Here is a 15,005-nt window from a genome sequence, read left to right on the forward strand (position 1 = left end):
TCCATGGGTGAAGGATACCTGAGGCCTCCTGTGGTAGGGAGAGTCATATCAGAGAGGTCATAACAACACACCTCTCACAGTAGCTGCCTTACTAGGATATGGCACTGTTAGAGAAGGGAAGAAAAGCAGCATTATTACTCAGACAAGAGAACTATTCTTGAAGGCCACAAACAATGTTGAATCTATGTTCAGGAAAGGCCTTGAGGCTGGAGGGAAGTCTGTATGCCTTGTTTCTTTGAAGCTTAATTTATACCCAGCAACCGATGAGCAGACAAATAAAATGTGGTATATTCATTCATACAATGGAATATTTATTTGACCATAAAAAGGAATGACCATTTTTATGAAATGTCCAGAAAAGGCAAATCCATTGAGACAGAGAGTAGATTAATGGTTGCCTAGGAATAGAGGGGGTGCGGGGGCTTGGGAGTCATGGCTAAGGGGTACAGGGTTTCTTTTCGGGCTGATGAAAATATTCTAAAATTGACTGTGCTGATGGTTGCACAGCTCTATAAATATACTAAAAACCATTGAATTGTACACTTTAAATGGGTGAATTGTATGGTATACTAATGCCATCTCAACAAAGCTGCTATCAAAAAAAGAAAAAAATACCCCACCAAACTAATTTGTAAATTTACTGCAGCACCTCCAATAAAAATTCAAAAGGGTTCCCTACATCCTGAATTTGGCAAGTTGATTCTAAAGTTCACCTGGAAGAAGAGCCAAGACAATTTTTACAAAAGGATGATGAAAGAGACTGGCCCTGAAATAATAATAAAACACACTACAAAGGTCAAAAATCCAAGCTGTTGGTACATGCATAGAAATGGAGATAAATGGAACAGAAATAAGTAAACCATATAAATAAAGAAATTTATATTATGAAGAGGGATTTCACATGAGTGAAGAAAGGATGTACTATTTATAAACAGTGTTCAAAAAATGAACTATCCAGTTGCAACAGTAACTTTAAATCCAACCCCCACTGTACAGGAAAATAAATTACTACTGGAATTTAAAAAGCTAAATGTAAAATCAAAACCACAAGCGTATTAGAAGAAAACATGGAAGAATATTCTTATAATACCGGGGTGGGGAAAGACTTCCTAAGCAATATACCGAATCTAAAAACCATAAAGGAGGAGGTATTTCCTTCATGTCCTTCTCACACTTTGCAATGACTGTTTAATTTTCTGTGAGCCTTTTAACCCCTGCACTAGATGGGAGGCTCCATAAGGGCAGGGCCCACATCTGTTATCTTAGTCACTCTATCCTCTGGCATATAGGAGGAGCTCAATAAATACCTGTCGAATGGACAGATTTGACCACATAAAAATTAGGAAGTGCTACGTAAGGAGACACAGTAAACAAAGTTGAAAAGACAAATGATGGTCTGGGAGAAAAAAAAGAATTAGCTTGAACTATATAAAATTCCCATGGAGGGATGTGTCAAAAATGGTTGAATATTAGCAACTTCATGTGGTTTGACCTCATATTTTTAACACATAGCAGATGAAAAATGAATATATCTAATCCACATAAAGCTCTTACAAAACAAGACCAACAGTCCAATAGAAAAAACTGGGTAGGACTTCCCTGGTGGCGCAATGGTTAAAAATCCACCTGCCAATGCAGGGGACACGGGTTTGATCCCTGGTCTGGGAAGACCCCACATGCCACAGAGCGACTAAGCCCGTGCACCACAACTACTGAGCCTGCACTCTAGAGCCCTCGAGCCACAACTACTGAGCCCACGTGCCACAACTACCAAAGCCCACACGCCCTAGAGTCCACGCACGGCAACTGCTGATCCCGTGTGCTGCAACTACTGAAGCCTGCGCACCTAGAACCCGTGCTCCTCAACAAGAGAAGCCACCGCAATGAGAAGCCCACACACCGCAACGAAGAGTAGCCCCCGCTCTCCGCAACTAGAGAAAGCCCACGCGCAGCAACAAAGACGCAAAGAAGCCAAAAATAAATAAATAACTAAATAAATAACTAACCAAATAAATAGTTATTTTTTAAAAAACGAAAAAACTGGATAAAAGAAATTTTTTTCTTCTTTTTTTAAGCCTACAGCACCCGGTATTCCCAGGCAGTCTCCCATCCAGGTACTAACCAGGCCCGGCCCTGCTTAGCTTCCGAGATCAGACGAGATCAGACGCATTCAGGGTGGTATGGCCATAGACTGGATAAAAGATTTGAACAAGCAGATGACAAAAGAAACAAATGCTAATACACAAAAGAAAAGATAAACCACCTCACTGATGAGCAAGTGGAAATAAAAACTGAAACACAAACCACGGTTTATTTGCCAAATTGGTGAAACACAGTTAGACTAAAATACCCAGTTTTGCTAAGGATGTGAAGAGTGCACCCAAACAATAGTGGCTGGAGTATAAACTGCTGTAAACCTTTTTGCAGTGTAATTTTGGAGTGGTACCTATTTGGCATGCTTTTAGGACTAGTAATTTCCGTTCTATGGGTTCTCTTTCAGGGAAACGTGTATTTTAACACAAATGCATAAGAAAATATGTACAAGGATATTCATTGAAGTGTTCTTTATAACAGCTAAAAATTGTAGATTATTTAAATGTCCTACTATAAAAGAATTGTTTACTAAACTATAGTAAAGTTTGATGAAAGTAAATATAATTGCTGAAAATGATGAGGTAGATCCATATGTCCAAACTTGGAAAGTTGGCCCGATATTTGTGAATGAAAACAAGCAAGATAGAGAAAAGTATGGATAAGTTTGATCCCAGTTTTCTGGATACAACAAAGAAAAATAATATATGCAGCTCTATCCGCACACAGGAAAAGGACTGGAAAAATACACACCAAGAGGTCAACAGTAGTCACCTCTGGTGATGGGGGGTAGGGGTGAGGTAATAACAATTCTATATTGTTTTTATTTTTTTTTAATAAATTTATTTATTTATTTGTTTATTTTTGGCTGCATTGGGTCTTCGTTGCTGTGCGCAGGCTTTCTCTAATTGTGGCGAGCAAGGGCTACTCTTTGTTGTGATGTGCAGGCTTCTCATTGCAGTGGCTTCTCTTTGTTGTGGAGCACAGGCTCTAGGCATGTGGGCTTCAGTGGTTGTGGCATGCGGGCTCAGTAGTTGTGGCTCACGGGCTCTAGAGCGCAGGCTCAGTAGTTGTGCCACACAGGCTTAGTTGCTCCGCAGCATGTGGGATCTTCCCAGACCAGGGCTCGAACCCGTGTCCCCTGCATTGGCAGGCGGATTCTTAACCACTGCACCACCAGGGAAGTCCTTGATTTTTTTAAATGAGTATGTACCTCTACTGTATTTTTTTTTTTTTTTTTTTAAGAAAAGGAGCAGTAAGAAATGTGCTGCCTGCTTTGGAGCAGGGAATGGAGAAGAGGGAGCCACTAGATAGATCTAAGTTGAGATACCACCAATTCTTATAAAGAAAACAGGTATTTAGGTCAAAAGACCTAGGTTTGAGTTTGGGAAGCTCATTTAAAATAGGTTAATACATCTACCTTAAAGAGATATTGGGGGCTACTAAATGAAATCAGGTAAGTCAAAGTACTTTGCAAACAGTAAAGTGCTTTACAAAATCAGGGTTGTATTACTGGTTGGCCTGGCAAGTCCTAGTTTGAAAACTGGAAAAATAAGGGCTAAAGGTACAAACTCCTAAGGAAAAGAGAGATGGATGGGAACTGATAGATTAAGAGAGATTTAAGAGACATATCAACCAATTAGTAGAATGTGTGGACCTGATTTGAACCCTGATTCAAACAAACTGTTAAATATATTTTTGGGAATCAAGAACATTTGAATAGTGTTGTATATTAGATTATATTAAGGAGCTATTATAACTTTTTAGATGTAATAATTGCATTACAGCTGTGAGTTTCTTTAATCACTATCTTCGAAAGGTACATATGGAAATATTTATGGATGAAATTATATGGTGCTTGACATTGAGATTTGCTTACTTAGAAAGATGAGTGCGTGAAGAATGGACAGGGATTTATGGTATTATTTTTTCTACTTGTACATATGCTTGAAACTGAAAAGTTTTTTGTAAAAAAAGAATGGGCCCCGCCTTCCTAGTTCTAGGAGGAGGTACCAAACACCCATCTGAAGTCTGCTGCAGAGGTGAAACTGAGTACAGCCTTGCCAAGAAAGGCTTCCTTGCTGAGGAGGGGCAGAGAAGCCCACGCTTCACTGTGTAAACGCTGTGGGTCAGCAATGGTTTCACTGGTCAGCAGGTGAGACTGACAAACCAAACACCCAGATCAGAATGCAGTCATATCTATCAAAGAAAGGCACAGTGGACTTCCCTGGTGGCGCAGTGGTTAAGAATCCGCCTGCCAATGCAGGGGACACGGGTTCGAGCCCTGGTCTGGGAAGATCCCACATGTCGCGGAGCAACTAAGCCCGTGCACCACAACTACTGAGCCTGCGCTCTAGAGCCCTCGAGCCACGACTACTGAGCCCGTGAGCCACAACTACTGAAGAAGTCCACGCACCACAACGAAGAGGAGCCCCCGCTCACTGCAACTAGAAAAAGCCCGTGCACAGCAACAAAGACCCAATGCAGCCAAAAATAAATAAATAAATAAATTTATTAAAAAACAAAAAAGAAAGGCACAGTGCTTGGTGGGGCTGATGGGATGGGCGCCTATAGAAGATAAAAGAAAATTTGGTACAAAATATAAATGACAGCCAACCAGATAGTTAATATCCAATTAGAACTGCAGCTGCTGAGGATTTCCCTTAATTGGCATAAAAACTGGCAATGCCAGTGTTCAGACCTCAAATGTAGATTAATGAATGGATTAATACCTTCCTAGGCTCATCCTTGAATACCATTTCAGAAAAGTACTACTGCAAGAATCAACCCCCAAATCCCGACAGACCAGCTGCACCGCTCTTTAATAAAGTTAAACCACAGAGAATTAAGCTGCCTCTGAAAACTGACCTATTAATGTGAGGGGAAAATGAAAGTTCTCCAGCAAAAGCTTTATTTATATGCTTTTGCTTAGGGTCACTGGACGGAGTGAACAAGAGTGTGACCTTCCACCCTGACTTCCAGTTCTGCCCTGGCTGCTGTCACTTAAGGGGAACAAGGAATGGCATCATTAGGTTGCCTTAACGTTTTGAGTAATGAAAAATAAAAAAGGCTGCCTCATGAAAGACCAAAACACCACGGCTTTGAGTCCCACGAGAAAACCTGAATGGGAAGGATCAAGTGAGGCATTTCTTATGCCCTCCCCCTCCAAGGGGCTCCACTCCAGTCCCCTTCTCATTACCATCCTACCCCCTGCAATGGCTTTCTACAGAAGGAATAACCCACCACCCCCAGAGTCTGAAGAAGAGGGTTCTGGTCCTAGCCCTGCCACTAATAAGGAGGCAAGGGATCTCACAAGCCATCTGTGAAATGAGGGGAGTAGACGGATAGTTTTCTAAAATCCTTTTCAGTGTTCTTATTCCCACATGAACTTCTCTCTGACTAAGAGAACAAAGCATCAGGCCATGACAGACAGGTTTTCCTCTGAGTCTTGAAGCACAAGTGACTGAGGAAACCAAAAAAGTGGAGGATCCTCAATGCCTTTTAAGACTCTGACTGATTTAGGCCTGGCTGGAGCAGGTGGCTGGAGCTGTAAGAAAACCTAACTGCTGCCGTGACAGCGAATCACTCTGTTCAAAGTGACAAGAACCCAGTGGGGTAAGAGGTGAAGGAAGAGGAGGAGAAACCAAGGTCCCGGAGCTCCCCTTGGCCCATTCCATTACCTCCAGTGTGAGCTGGATTCTGGCACCTTTCCCACTCTATACGTCCACATCCTGCTCCCAAGATACAGCATGTGAACTGAAGTGTGAAGGCCTGATGTATAATCTAAAATTCCAGCTTTCACAGATGAGGGTCTGCGTTTGAGACGAGTTCAAAATAATCCAAAAGGAACCTCAGTCAAACCATCAAACCATCTGTTTATGGCAGAACATAAATATATCAATTTGGTCATTCTTTGGCAAAGGTCTTCTTAGGTGAGATCTGTGACCATCTCAAGAGAGAAATTCCAGGCTGCTGCTGCGGCTGCTGTTAAAACAGGTTTATGGCTTCCCTGGTGGCACAGTGGTTGAGAATCTGCCTCCCAATGCAGGGGACACGGGTTCAAGCCCTAGTCTGGGACGATCCCACATGCCGCGGAGCAACTAGGCCCGTGAGCCACAACTACTGAGCCTCCGCGTCTGGAGCCTGTGCTCGACAACAAGAGAGGTCGCGATAGTGAGAGGCCCGCGCACCGCGATGAAAAGTGGCCCCTGCTTGCCGCAACTACAGAAAGCCCTCGCACAGAAACGAAGGCCCAACACAGCCAAAAATAAATAATAAATAAATAATTAAAAAAAAAAAACAACAGGTTTAGCTGTGTATTCTAAAGCCACTATCTCTTTTTCAGCAAGACGTGCCCACTGGCTGCATTCTTGGGAAAAACAAACAGACCACAGATAAGAAAGAGCAAAAGCTTGTTCAACTTGGTACTCATGCTTCTTACCAACATATTCTGAGAGGAAGACGACAAAGAACGGAGTGACCAGGTCATTAATTCCTTGGACATACCCACTGGCAGGGTGTCGGATTGCCCAAATAAATAGAATTCTTTCGAAGATCTAGGAAAATGAGAAAAAAAGACGACATGATGTTAAATCACGGGGATACTCTCCCTCCCTCCATTTACCTACCTCACAATTTAACTCAGCGATGCTACAGAATTTGTAGAAAAAATTTTAAAATATTGTGGACAAAGGCAGTCTACAAATACAAAAAGTTTCTAAGACACTAACGGTTTTTAAACAGGGGTAGGTGCTTCTTGCCCTTTCTCTTTTCAGTATCTAGCCAACGTGATATAAAATTGGGAAACGGAAAGGAGAGTGACACAAATGGCTTAGAAAAAGGTTTGTTGTGGATGTCATTAATTCAGGCCCCCATGCTCATTTGTAGATGCTGTTTCTCTATTTCCAGGAGCAAGATATCAGAATATCTAAGCTCTGATACATTTCCTAAATCTCTTTTGGTCATTACAGGATTTAAAGAGGAAATGCCTTCTTTACCACACTCCCCACTCTCCCTGCTGAGACGGAAGGAGATCTAGATCTGGATTTAGTTCTAACCCAGCTTGACTAGGAACCAGTGACAGACTCTAAATGCAGGAAGTCATTTCACATATCAGGATGCAACCCAGACGTTTACTGGGGACAGGAAGTCAAATAAACCAAATCCTATGGATTCCTACAGCCAGGGACTTGAGAACAGAGAAGTCAGCCAGGGCCTCCACGGGGAAAGCCTCTGGGGTTAAGTACATTAGCCACAGGAGGCCAGAGGACTAGACTGGGGAGAAAGAAAAAATCTTTTTTTTTTTTTGGCCGCACTGCACAGCACTCAGGATCTTAGTTCCCCAACCAGGGATCGAATCCGTGCCCCCTGAAGTGGAAGCATGGAGTCCTAACCACTGGACCACCAGGGATGTCCCTGAAAAGATCTTTATGGTCCTTTTACAGAGTCCAGCCCTGTCGCATTCTGTTACACTCTTCTCTGTTTTCACTATGCACTTGGAGCTTTTCCCCTGTCTTCTCTCAGCTTGCTGATACTCATCCCCTGGCTTCATCCTGCTGACCACAACTCCTGGGCCCAATACATTCCTTAGACAGGCTTTGACTGGGCCGTCTCAGGTCTCTGAACCACACCAGAGGGATGACAGAGGTGGTAATGACTACATGCAGGGAGGACAGGAGATTAGGGGCCTCCACAGCACCTGGCTCTGCAGAGCTCAGAGTCAGTCAGCTCTGCAGGCAGATTGAAGAGGCCCTCTCGGAGGTCAGGTGCAAGGGAGAAAAAAACCTCCCACGGGGAAAAGTAAAAAGGAAGTGGTCGTATGGTTTTGGAGTTGGTTAGCCAGTGTAGGAGAGATGTGGAGAATCTAGACACAATAAAGGATGTTTCCCAGCCCTCGTGTTGAGTCTGCCTTCCAGCTGACAGAGAGAGCCAAGAAACATTCCCACCGTCAACACCCCTGCCCTTGCAGGCAGTGAGAGCAAAGCCCAGCCTGGAAGGAGCTGGCCTCTTGCCTCCACCAGATGGGCCCACTTGCTCCCCGGGGCTGAGGGAAGGGTGTGGCGTCCTCATTTGTGTTAGGCCCAACACTCCAATGGGACCCCTCTTACATTCTTTGCTGCTAAATACCCTCCTCCCTCCCTTGAAACTGTGGCTCAAGCTAGACCCACCACGATCAGGAAGATCTCAAGAGTTCCCTGCTCCACTCTGTCTCCTCACACCTCCTGTGGCCTGTGTCTGTCTGGATGTCTCTGTTAAAAGCTCTTCCAGATCAATCCTTCTGAAGGACTTATCAGGGCTTCTACTTCACGCTATCAGCTCCTTGTGAGTACACAAATCGCTGGTGACTGGCTTAAACAATGGCCAAGCGCATGGAAGCTAACCATTCAGAATCAGGAGACCTGCAATAATCCCTCTCTAGTAAGGATGGGACAGTGCAGACACACTCACACTGTACAAGAGAAAACGCCAAAGAGATGGAAATAGATGAGCACCAAGCCTGGTTACCAGGGGAGACCATGGAATCTTCCCTACAGAAAAAGCCTGGGACAATCTTGTCTGCCTCTGAGACACCTCTTCTACTAGTGTGGGTAATTCTCACTTACTATAGTCAATTCTCAAGTATCTTTAGGTTTATAAAACAAGTCTTTCAATATTCAATGTTACTTAATTTTCTGCTCCCTGGTTGGCAATTTATTCTGTTTATGATTACTACAGTCTGCTAGATGGAAAGGTGATTCAAGAAAAATTGGAAAGACTACAGCTTGAATTTCTTTCTTTGTAGGCAGGTTCCACTACTAGGAGAAGCCTTTTAAATAAACTACTTTCCCTGTCTCCAAATTTAAAGTAACCATGCACAGGTAAGAGAGAAGAATCTGAACATCTTCAAGTTAAAATGAGGAATGAGCAGGGCTGAGCCATGGGAAACTGAACGGGAGACACAAAGGGATCCTGGGCGGTTTTTAGCTTCCTCTGAGCTGACTCTTACAGGTAAAATGATGGTGTCACCCTCAAAATCTTCTTTATGCTAGTGGTAAGTTATGAGGGATCCCATCACTATATTTAAACAGAATTATGAGTATAATCTAAAGTCAAACAGAAATTATTTTGAGCATTTTTTTATCACATTTTCTCTATTATAAGGATGAGTGAAAATATAATTCAAAGAGCACTTACATCCAGTATCCTAGCTACTATGAAGCTGCAAAGGAAATCCCTAATCTTGAGGAGTTTATATCAATACTTACTGCTTGGTCAAAAGATTAATAGTCCCACTGAAACCTTTCATGTGCTTTGCCAACTTGTTAGGTCTCAACATATCACTACTAATTTGACTTCTGGGTAGGTATCCGAAAGAATTTAAAACAGGGACTCAGATATTTGCACACACGTTCACAGCAGCATTACTCACAATACCCAAAACGTGGAAGCAACTCAAGTGTCCACTGACAGATGGCAGATCAACAATATGTCTTATACACATATAATGGAATATCATTCAGTCTTAAAAAGGAAGGAAGGGGACTTCCCTGGCGGTCCAGTGGTTAAGACTCCGTGCTTCCGATGCAGGGGGCGCAAGTTCGATCCCTGGTCGGGGAACTAGGATCCCGCGTGCCGCGCGGTGCGGCCAAGAAAATAAATAAATAAAAATAAAAAGGAAGGAAATTCTGACACATGCTACAACACGGATGAACCTTGAAGATATCATGCTAAGTGAAACAAGCCAGTCACAAAAGGACAAATACTGTATGATCCCACTTATTTGAGGTACCTGGAATAGTCAAATTCATAGACACAGAAAGTAGAATGGCAGTTGCTGGGGGATGGAAAGGTATTGTTTCATGTGTACAGAGCTTCAGTTTGGGAAGATGAAAAAAAGTTGTAGAGATGGATTGTGGTAATGGTTGAATAACAATATGAATGTACTTAATGTCACTGAACTATACACTTAAAAATGGTTAAAATGGTGAATTTTGTTATGTATGTTTACTACACACACACACACACACACACACACATATCACTACCAGCTAGATAAAGCAGAGCAAACACAAGACTAGGAATTCTAGGGTGTGGTTTCTGTCTTCATTCTGTCACCAGGTAGACTCAAGATGCTGGGCAAGTCCCTTAGCCTCTCAAAGTGCTACTCAGCCCACAGGTTGGTTATGAGGATCGAATGAGAATGCATAAGAAAGTGCTCTGAAAGGACCAAAGCTCCATATGCGAACACAAGGTACTATCACGATTAGCCATAAACCTGCCCATGCCTGGAGGGAGGGCTAAGCACACATCCACACAGATGGTGCCACAGAAGGATGGGGGGAGGAGGACCGAGAATGTTGAGTACTTCCCTCACCTCCTGTACAAGTGGTTGCTGGAACAATGGAATGAGAGGATTCGTCCTTGGAATGTCGATGTGAATCTGAAAAAGAGAAGCCGCATCCAAAAACACAAATGCCAGTTTGTTCTTTTGAGAAGTTATTTTCTTAGGAACCGGAAATCAAGGGAGTAAGAGTGAGAGCACAATTTATCTTTAGAAAGAACTGACTGCCATACAAAAATAGTCTAGTTAAACCTACCTACCTGTGCATCTGGAATACATTTCCATGACAGCAATAGCTTATTGAACAGTGAGGAAACCTTCCCAAATAAACTACTTACACCAAACAGCAATAGGCTTCACAACTTAAGAGAATCACCCGCTTTTTTCCTATTGTCTGGAATCTGTTTTACTCTGGGCTGGTACTTATTTAACAGGTATGATCAAAATGTGTACATCTCTTTCAGATTCTTACTCAACAGTTCCCGAGAAGTAAAAGAGCTCTGAAAGCTGCAAAAACATGCCAGCATAGAGAACTAGAGGGAGCTGGCCTTTAATAACTGGCACTGAAAGTTCTGACTTCTGTGAAGTCACGATGATTGGCTTTGGCTTCGGGATTTCCCAATGTCTAACAATCCTAAGGACTGTGTCAATAGCCGCAGAGGCTACTTCAATTCTTGGAGCTTGTTGTAGACAGTTGCCTCCCCCAGTATTTTCCCCTCTGCAACCACGAGACTCCCCTTCACACCCTCCACCTTTCCGCAGGCTGTGGGGACCACTATGCACAATGACAGAACACTCCCTGCTAAGGCTGCTGATGGCTACGGCTCCTGCAGACAGACAAACATGGGTGCTAAAGAGGCACTGCAGCTGCCAGGAGGACACACTGATGTCACAGTCCAGAGGGATGGACCACAGAGTGAACTCATCTTTCAGCTTGTGTCCCATAACCCTTACTACTCTCTGTGTGGTCTGTGGACCAGCAGCAGGGGGCATCACCTGGGAGCTCATTAGAAGTGAAGTCTCACCCCAGACCTCCTGAATTAGAATCTGCATTTCACCATAATCCCTAGTTGGGATTTTATCATAATCCTAGGTGATGTGTATGCACATTAAAGTCAGAGAAGCACTGCCACCGACCAGGACCCCCCAGAATCTATCTATTTAAAATGGCTAAGATAAGAGCCACTGAATTAGAAAGAGGGGAAGTAGTTCTGGGAATAAATTTAATTCCTAACCAGCACACTGTAGCCTGAAGACTTGGAAAACTCGCACCCCAAGAGCACTTCCAGGAGCCACACCTTAAGATTACGACTAGTGAGCAAAAGGGCAGCAGGCGATGACTGTACCTGTCTGTAGGTATCCTGGTGATGTTCCTCATTTCGAGAGTCATAATACTGTTCAATGAAGCCAAAATACTCCTCCCGCTTCCGCTGCAAGGTCAGCTTCCTCCTCTCGGTGTTCGCTGGGAGATAGCCCTGTAGACAGGACTGCTAGTCAGATGGGGACAGGCACTGGTTGGATGAATCCTTAAAAAGAAAGCTGCCAAGACACAGCCGTAAATCCCATCTTGGTTCTGGCCCCCCAGTGTTTGCCCTCTCCTCCTTCAATGCGATGCACATGTGGGCAGATGAAGCACGGCCAACCAGGGTTATTTACCCCTGCACCCCCTGCACTGCGCTAGGAGCGGGTACTGCTGGAGCACTGCGGAGCTCCGGAGCTGGCACAGTAGAGCAGCGAATGTAGGTCAGTGGGAGGGAACTGGACCCAAGTCAGGACCTCCTGGGGCTGCGTGTGCACGAGGCAATCCTTCCCAGGGTCACGGGGAGGTGGCCGCCTCTGTGGCGTATCTCAGTGGTGTGCCACGTGAGTCGGTGCCGGTTACACATTCTTTTCTACGGTAACACTCAGAATTACCAGCTTAGGAACCTGAATGGAATCTGCGACACAGCAGCTGCAACATCCGGACACAGAACTGCTGGCAGCAGCCCCGCTCCTGGCCCCAGCTCCAGGCCAACTTACATTCTTATCCCTAGTCTAGATCCCACTCTCAATTCTTACATCTCCTGTTCCCCTTCCATTCTCACCACATCTACTTCTAATAGCATTCAAACTTAGAAGAAGCAGGGGCAATGATTACCCGGCTGCAAGACTGGGGGTGGGGGCAGTCAGGAGAGAGCCGTCCTCTTGCAGGCAGCTAAGGGATACATTCCATAGCGAGCAAGCAAGCGCCTGGAGAGCAGGGGCTGTGCCGTCTTCACTTCCGTATATCCTCACAGCACCTGGCACCATGCCTGGCAAACAGCAGGCCCTCAATAAATCCTTAAAAGATTTACTGAACGAATGAATGAATTTTACAGGCTCAGGAAATCAAAGTGTTCCTATCACAGCGACAGGCACAGTGCTCCGTTACTCAGTGAAAGTGGGACTAGTGCAGGCTTCTGAGGGAGGCCCCTTTATCAACTCTTCACAGTTGCAAAGTAGGTTACTCCTACTGAAAAAGGAGGGAAGCCCAGGGAATGTGGGAGCCTGTTCAAACAAGCGCTGGCTCACCCAGCCTCACTGTATTCTTCCTCCTCGGTGCTGAGAAGGCGAGATCAGGGCTACAGGCACAAACGTGTGCTCTTCTACGTGTGTGGGAATAAACTCTCAAGAATGTGTTTCTTTATGCAAAGAAATAGGACTACGGTCCCACAGGTCTGCCACATCCGGTAGGACTAGAGAAGTCTATGGAGCAAGACTTATGTGACCAGACTAACCTCAGCAGGTCAGAAGGGCTGTGTGAGGCTCACGCTTCTCTACACAGTGGGTAGAACTCACCGATAGGAGTCTCCAGGTTACAGGCCGAACCTCCCTGGGAACCCCTGGCCAGCTACACTTCCTCAGTTCATCTGCAAATAGATAAAGGCTTTGTTGGATGTAGCCCTTCCCACAGATGCCCTAAGACAAGCCTCAGCCAGCGCTGCCTGGTGCCTTCCACCGTTCCAGTAGGACGATTGCCATCGCCACCGCCACCACTGCCGCTGCCACCACCGCCACCAGCTACCGACAAGCACAGGGAAAAAGCCCAAAACACAGCCCTGAGCAGCAAAGCGCCAAGGTCACGGCTCTGCAGCAGTGATCCAGTCAGCTCAGAGATTAGAGTTAGAGGGGAAGAGGAAGGCCAGTAGGTGTGGATTTCAGTAAGAATCACCTGGAGGTAGGGGAGACCAAAGCCAGAATAGCTACAGGCCACAGAATCCAGTCCCACCTAATTTGGTCCCTAATTCCTAGTAACATATTTCTGACTTAATACCTGCATGTCACTTCAATGGGCACCAGATCAGGAGATGCTGGAAAAGTAAAAGAAGGAAGAATAAAGAGCAATAGCTTCCAGGTCTCTGAGAATTCCAGTCACCAAGAGGTGCTAGCTTTTGCCCAGGGCTCACGGCGACTCACCTAAGTCGGTGTTGTGGCTGGAGAGAAGCTGACGGAATTTTTCTAGGCGGGTTTTCTCCCGGACAGTCATCGGGGGTGCCCCAGAAGCGTTCTGGTCCGAGATCCGGGCAACAAGGGGGATGATGGGTCGGAGAGGGAGGGACTGCTGTTTGTGGAGTGGGTTCCTCAGGCATGTATCACCTGAGATAATTTGAAAGAGAAAGAGGACAAGCTGTGTGAAGAGCACAGGTTCTGAGAAACCTTAAACCTGACCGTTGAGCACTGGTCTCCTCCACCAGAGCTGAGGCTGCACGGTTTGTGCGCTGCCTGAAGGTGCTCGGTGTGGAGCAGCCAGGATATGGAAACCCAGCTGCGCTCCATTCATCCGCCCAGGTGAAGGGCTGCGTTTCAGAGACTCCAGCTGCGGTAGCAAATTTGACAACTTTTTTTGTGACTTCAGAGGAAAATCAGTTGTCTTCTTTCTACCCCAACCTGGAACTTTTCTTGGTGCCTAATAGCAAGTTTTGGGGCAACGCAGTCAAAGGCAGTGTTTGCCTTCCTTTTCCACGTCACGGAGCACAGAGAAAATGACACTGTAAAGCACACCGCAATGAAAGGAGGTGGCTGATCTCCCGAAGCCCCAGGCCCAGCCAGCTGCCCCAAGGGCTGAGAGGGTCAATACCTCTGGCACAACTCTCACCTGTCCTTGGCCCACTAGTTGTGCTCTGCACACGGGTGAGAGGCTCTGGCCTAAGGCGGGTTCCTCTGTGCCCCCATATTTCTCACCAGCCAATCACATTTCTCTAACTGAAATAACAGGAACACAGACTCAAGCTGAACTCTGTGTCCAGTTCTAGACACTTCTAAACTAGATGGTAGGTAGGAGAAATGACCAGTGTAGGACTAACATTTATTGAATGCTTATTAAGGCACTGTGCTGGTCACAGTTACATATGACCTCTCATTTGATCCTTGCAACATACGGTAGGAATTTATCACTATTTTAGAGATTAGGAAACTGTAGCTCAGAGAGGTTAAGGAATTTGCAAGAGAGAGCTGAGATACCACCTTAGGTCTGCCTGACTCCAAAACCCTTATTTATTTTACTACCCCAAATGAAACTCAGTTTTAAACTCTGACTGTCCTTTCATGACTGTTTCATATTCTTTACATATTAGGG

The 15,005-nt window shown here is 45.0% G+C and overlaps 1 protein-coding gene across 4 annotated transcripts in view; it reads right to left on the reverse strand.

The window, feature by feature from the left end:
* Window positions 1–15,005, reverse strand: part of TBC1D22B (TBC1 domain family member 22B) — a 64,332-nt gene that overhangs the window by 27,060 nt on the left and 22,267 nt on the right. For all 4 annotated transcript variants that reach the window (XM_082412543.1, XM_082412542.1, XM_082412540.1 and 1 more), the window contains exons 4-8: window positions 13,847–14,026; window positions 13,229–13,299; window positions 11,758–11,886; window positions 10,445–10,510; window positions 6,533–6,647 (exon numbers count right to left, since the gene is read on the reverse strand). In XM_082412543.1, coding sequence (XP_082268669.1) covers window positions 6,533–6,647; window positions 10,445–10,510; window positions 11,758–11,886; window positions 13,229–13,299; window positions 13,847–14,026 — 561 coding nt within the window. The remainder of the gene's footprint in view (window positions 1–6,532; window positions 6,648–10,444; window positions 10,511–11,757; window positions 11,887–13,228; window positions 13,300–13,846; window positions 14,027–15,005) is intronic.

Source organism: Balaenoptera physalus (genome assembly GCF_965194825.1).
Source record: "Balaenoptera physalus genome assembly, chromosome: 11".
Lineage (NCBI taxonomy): Eukaryota > Metazoa > Chordata > Mammalia > Artiodactyla > Balaenopteridae > Balaenoptera > Balaenoptera physalus.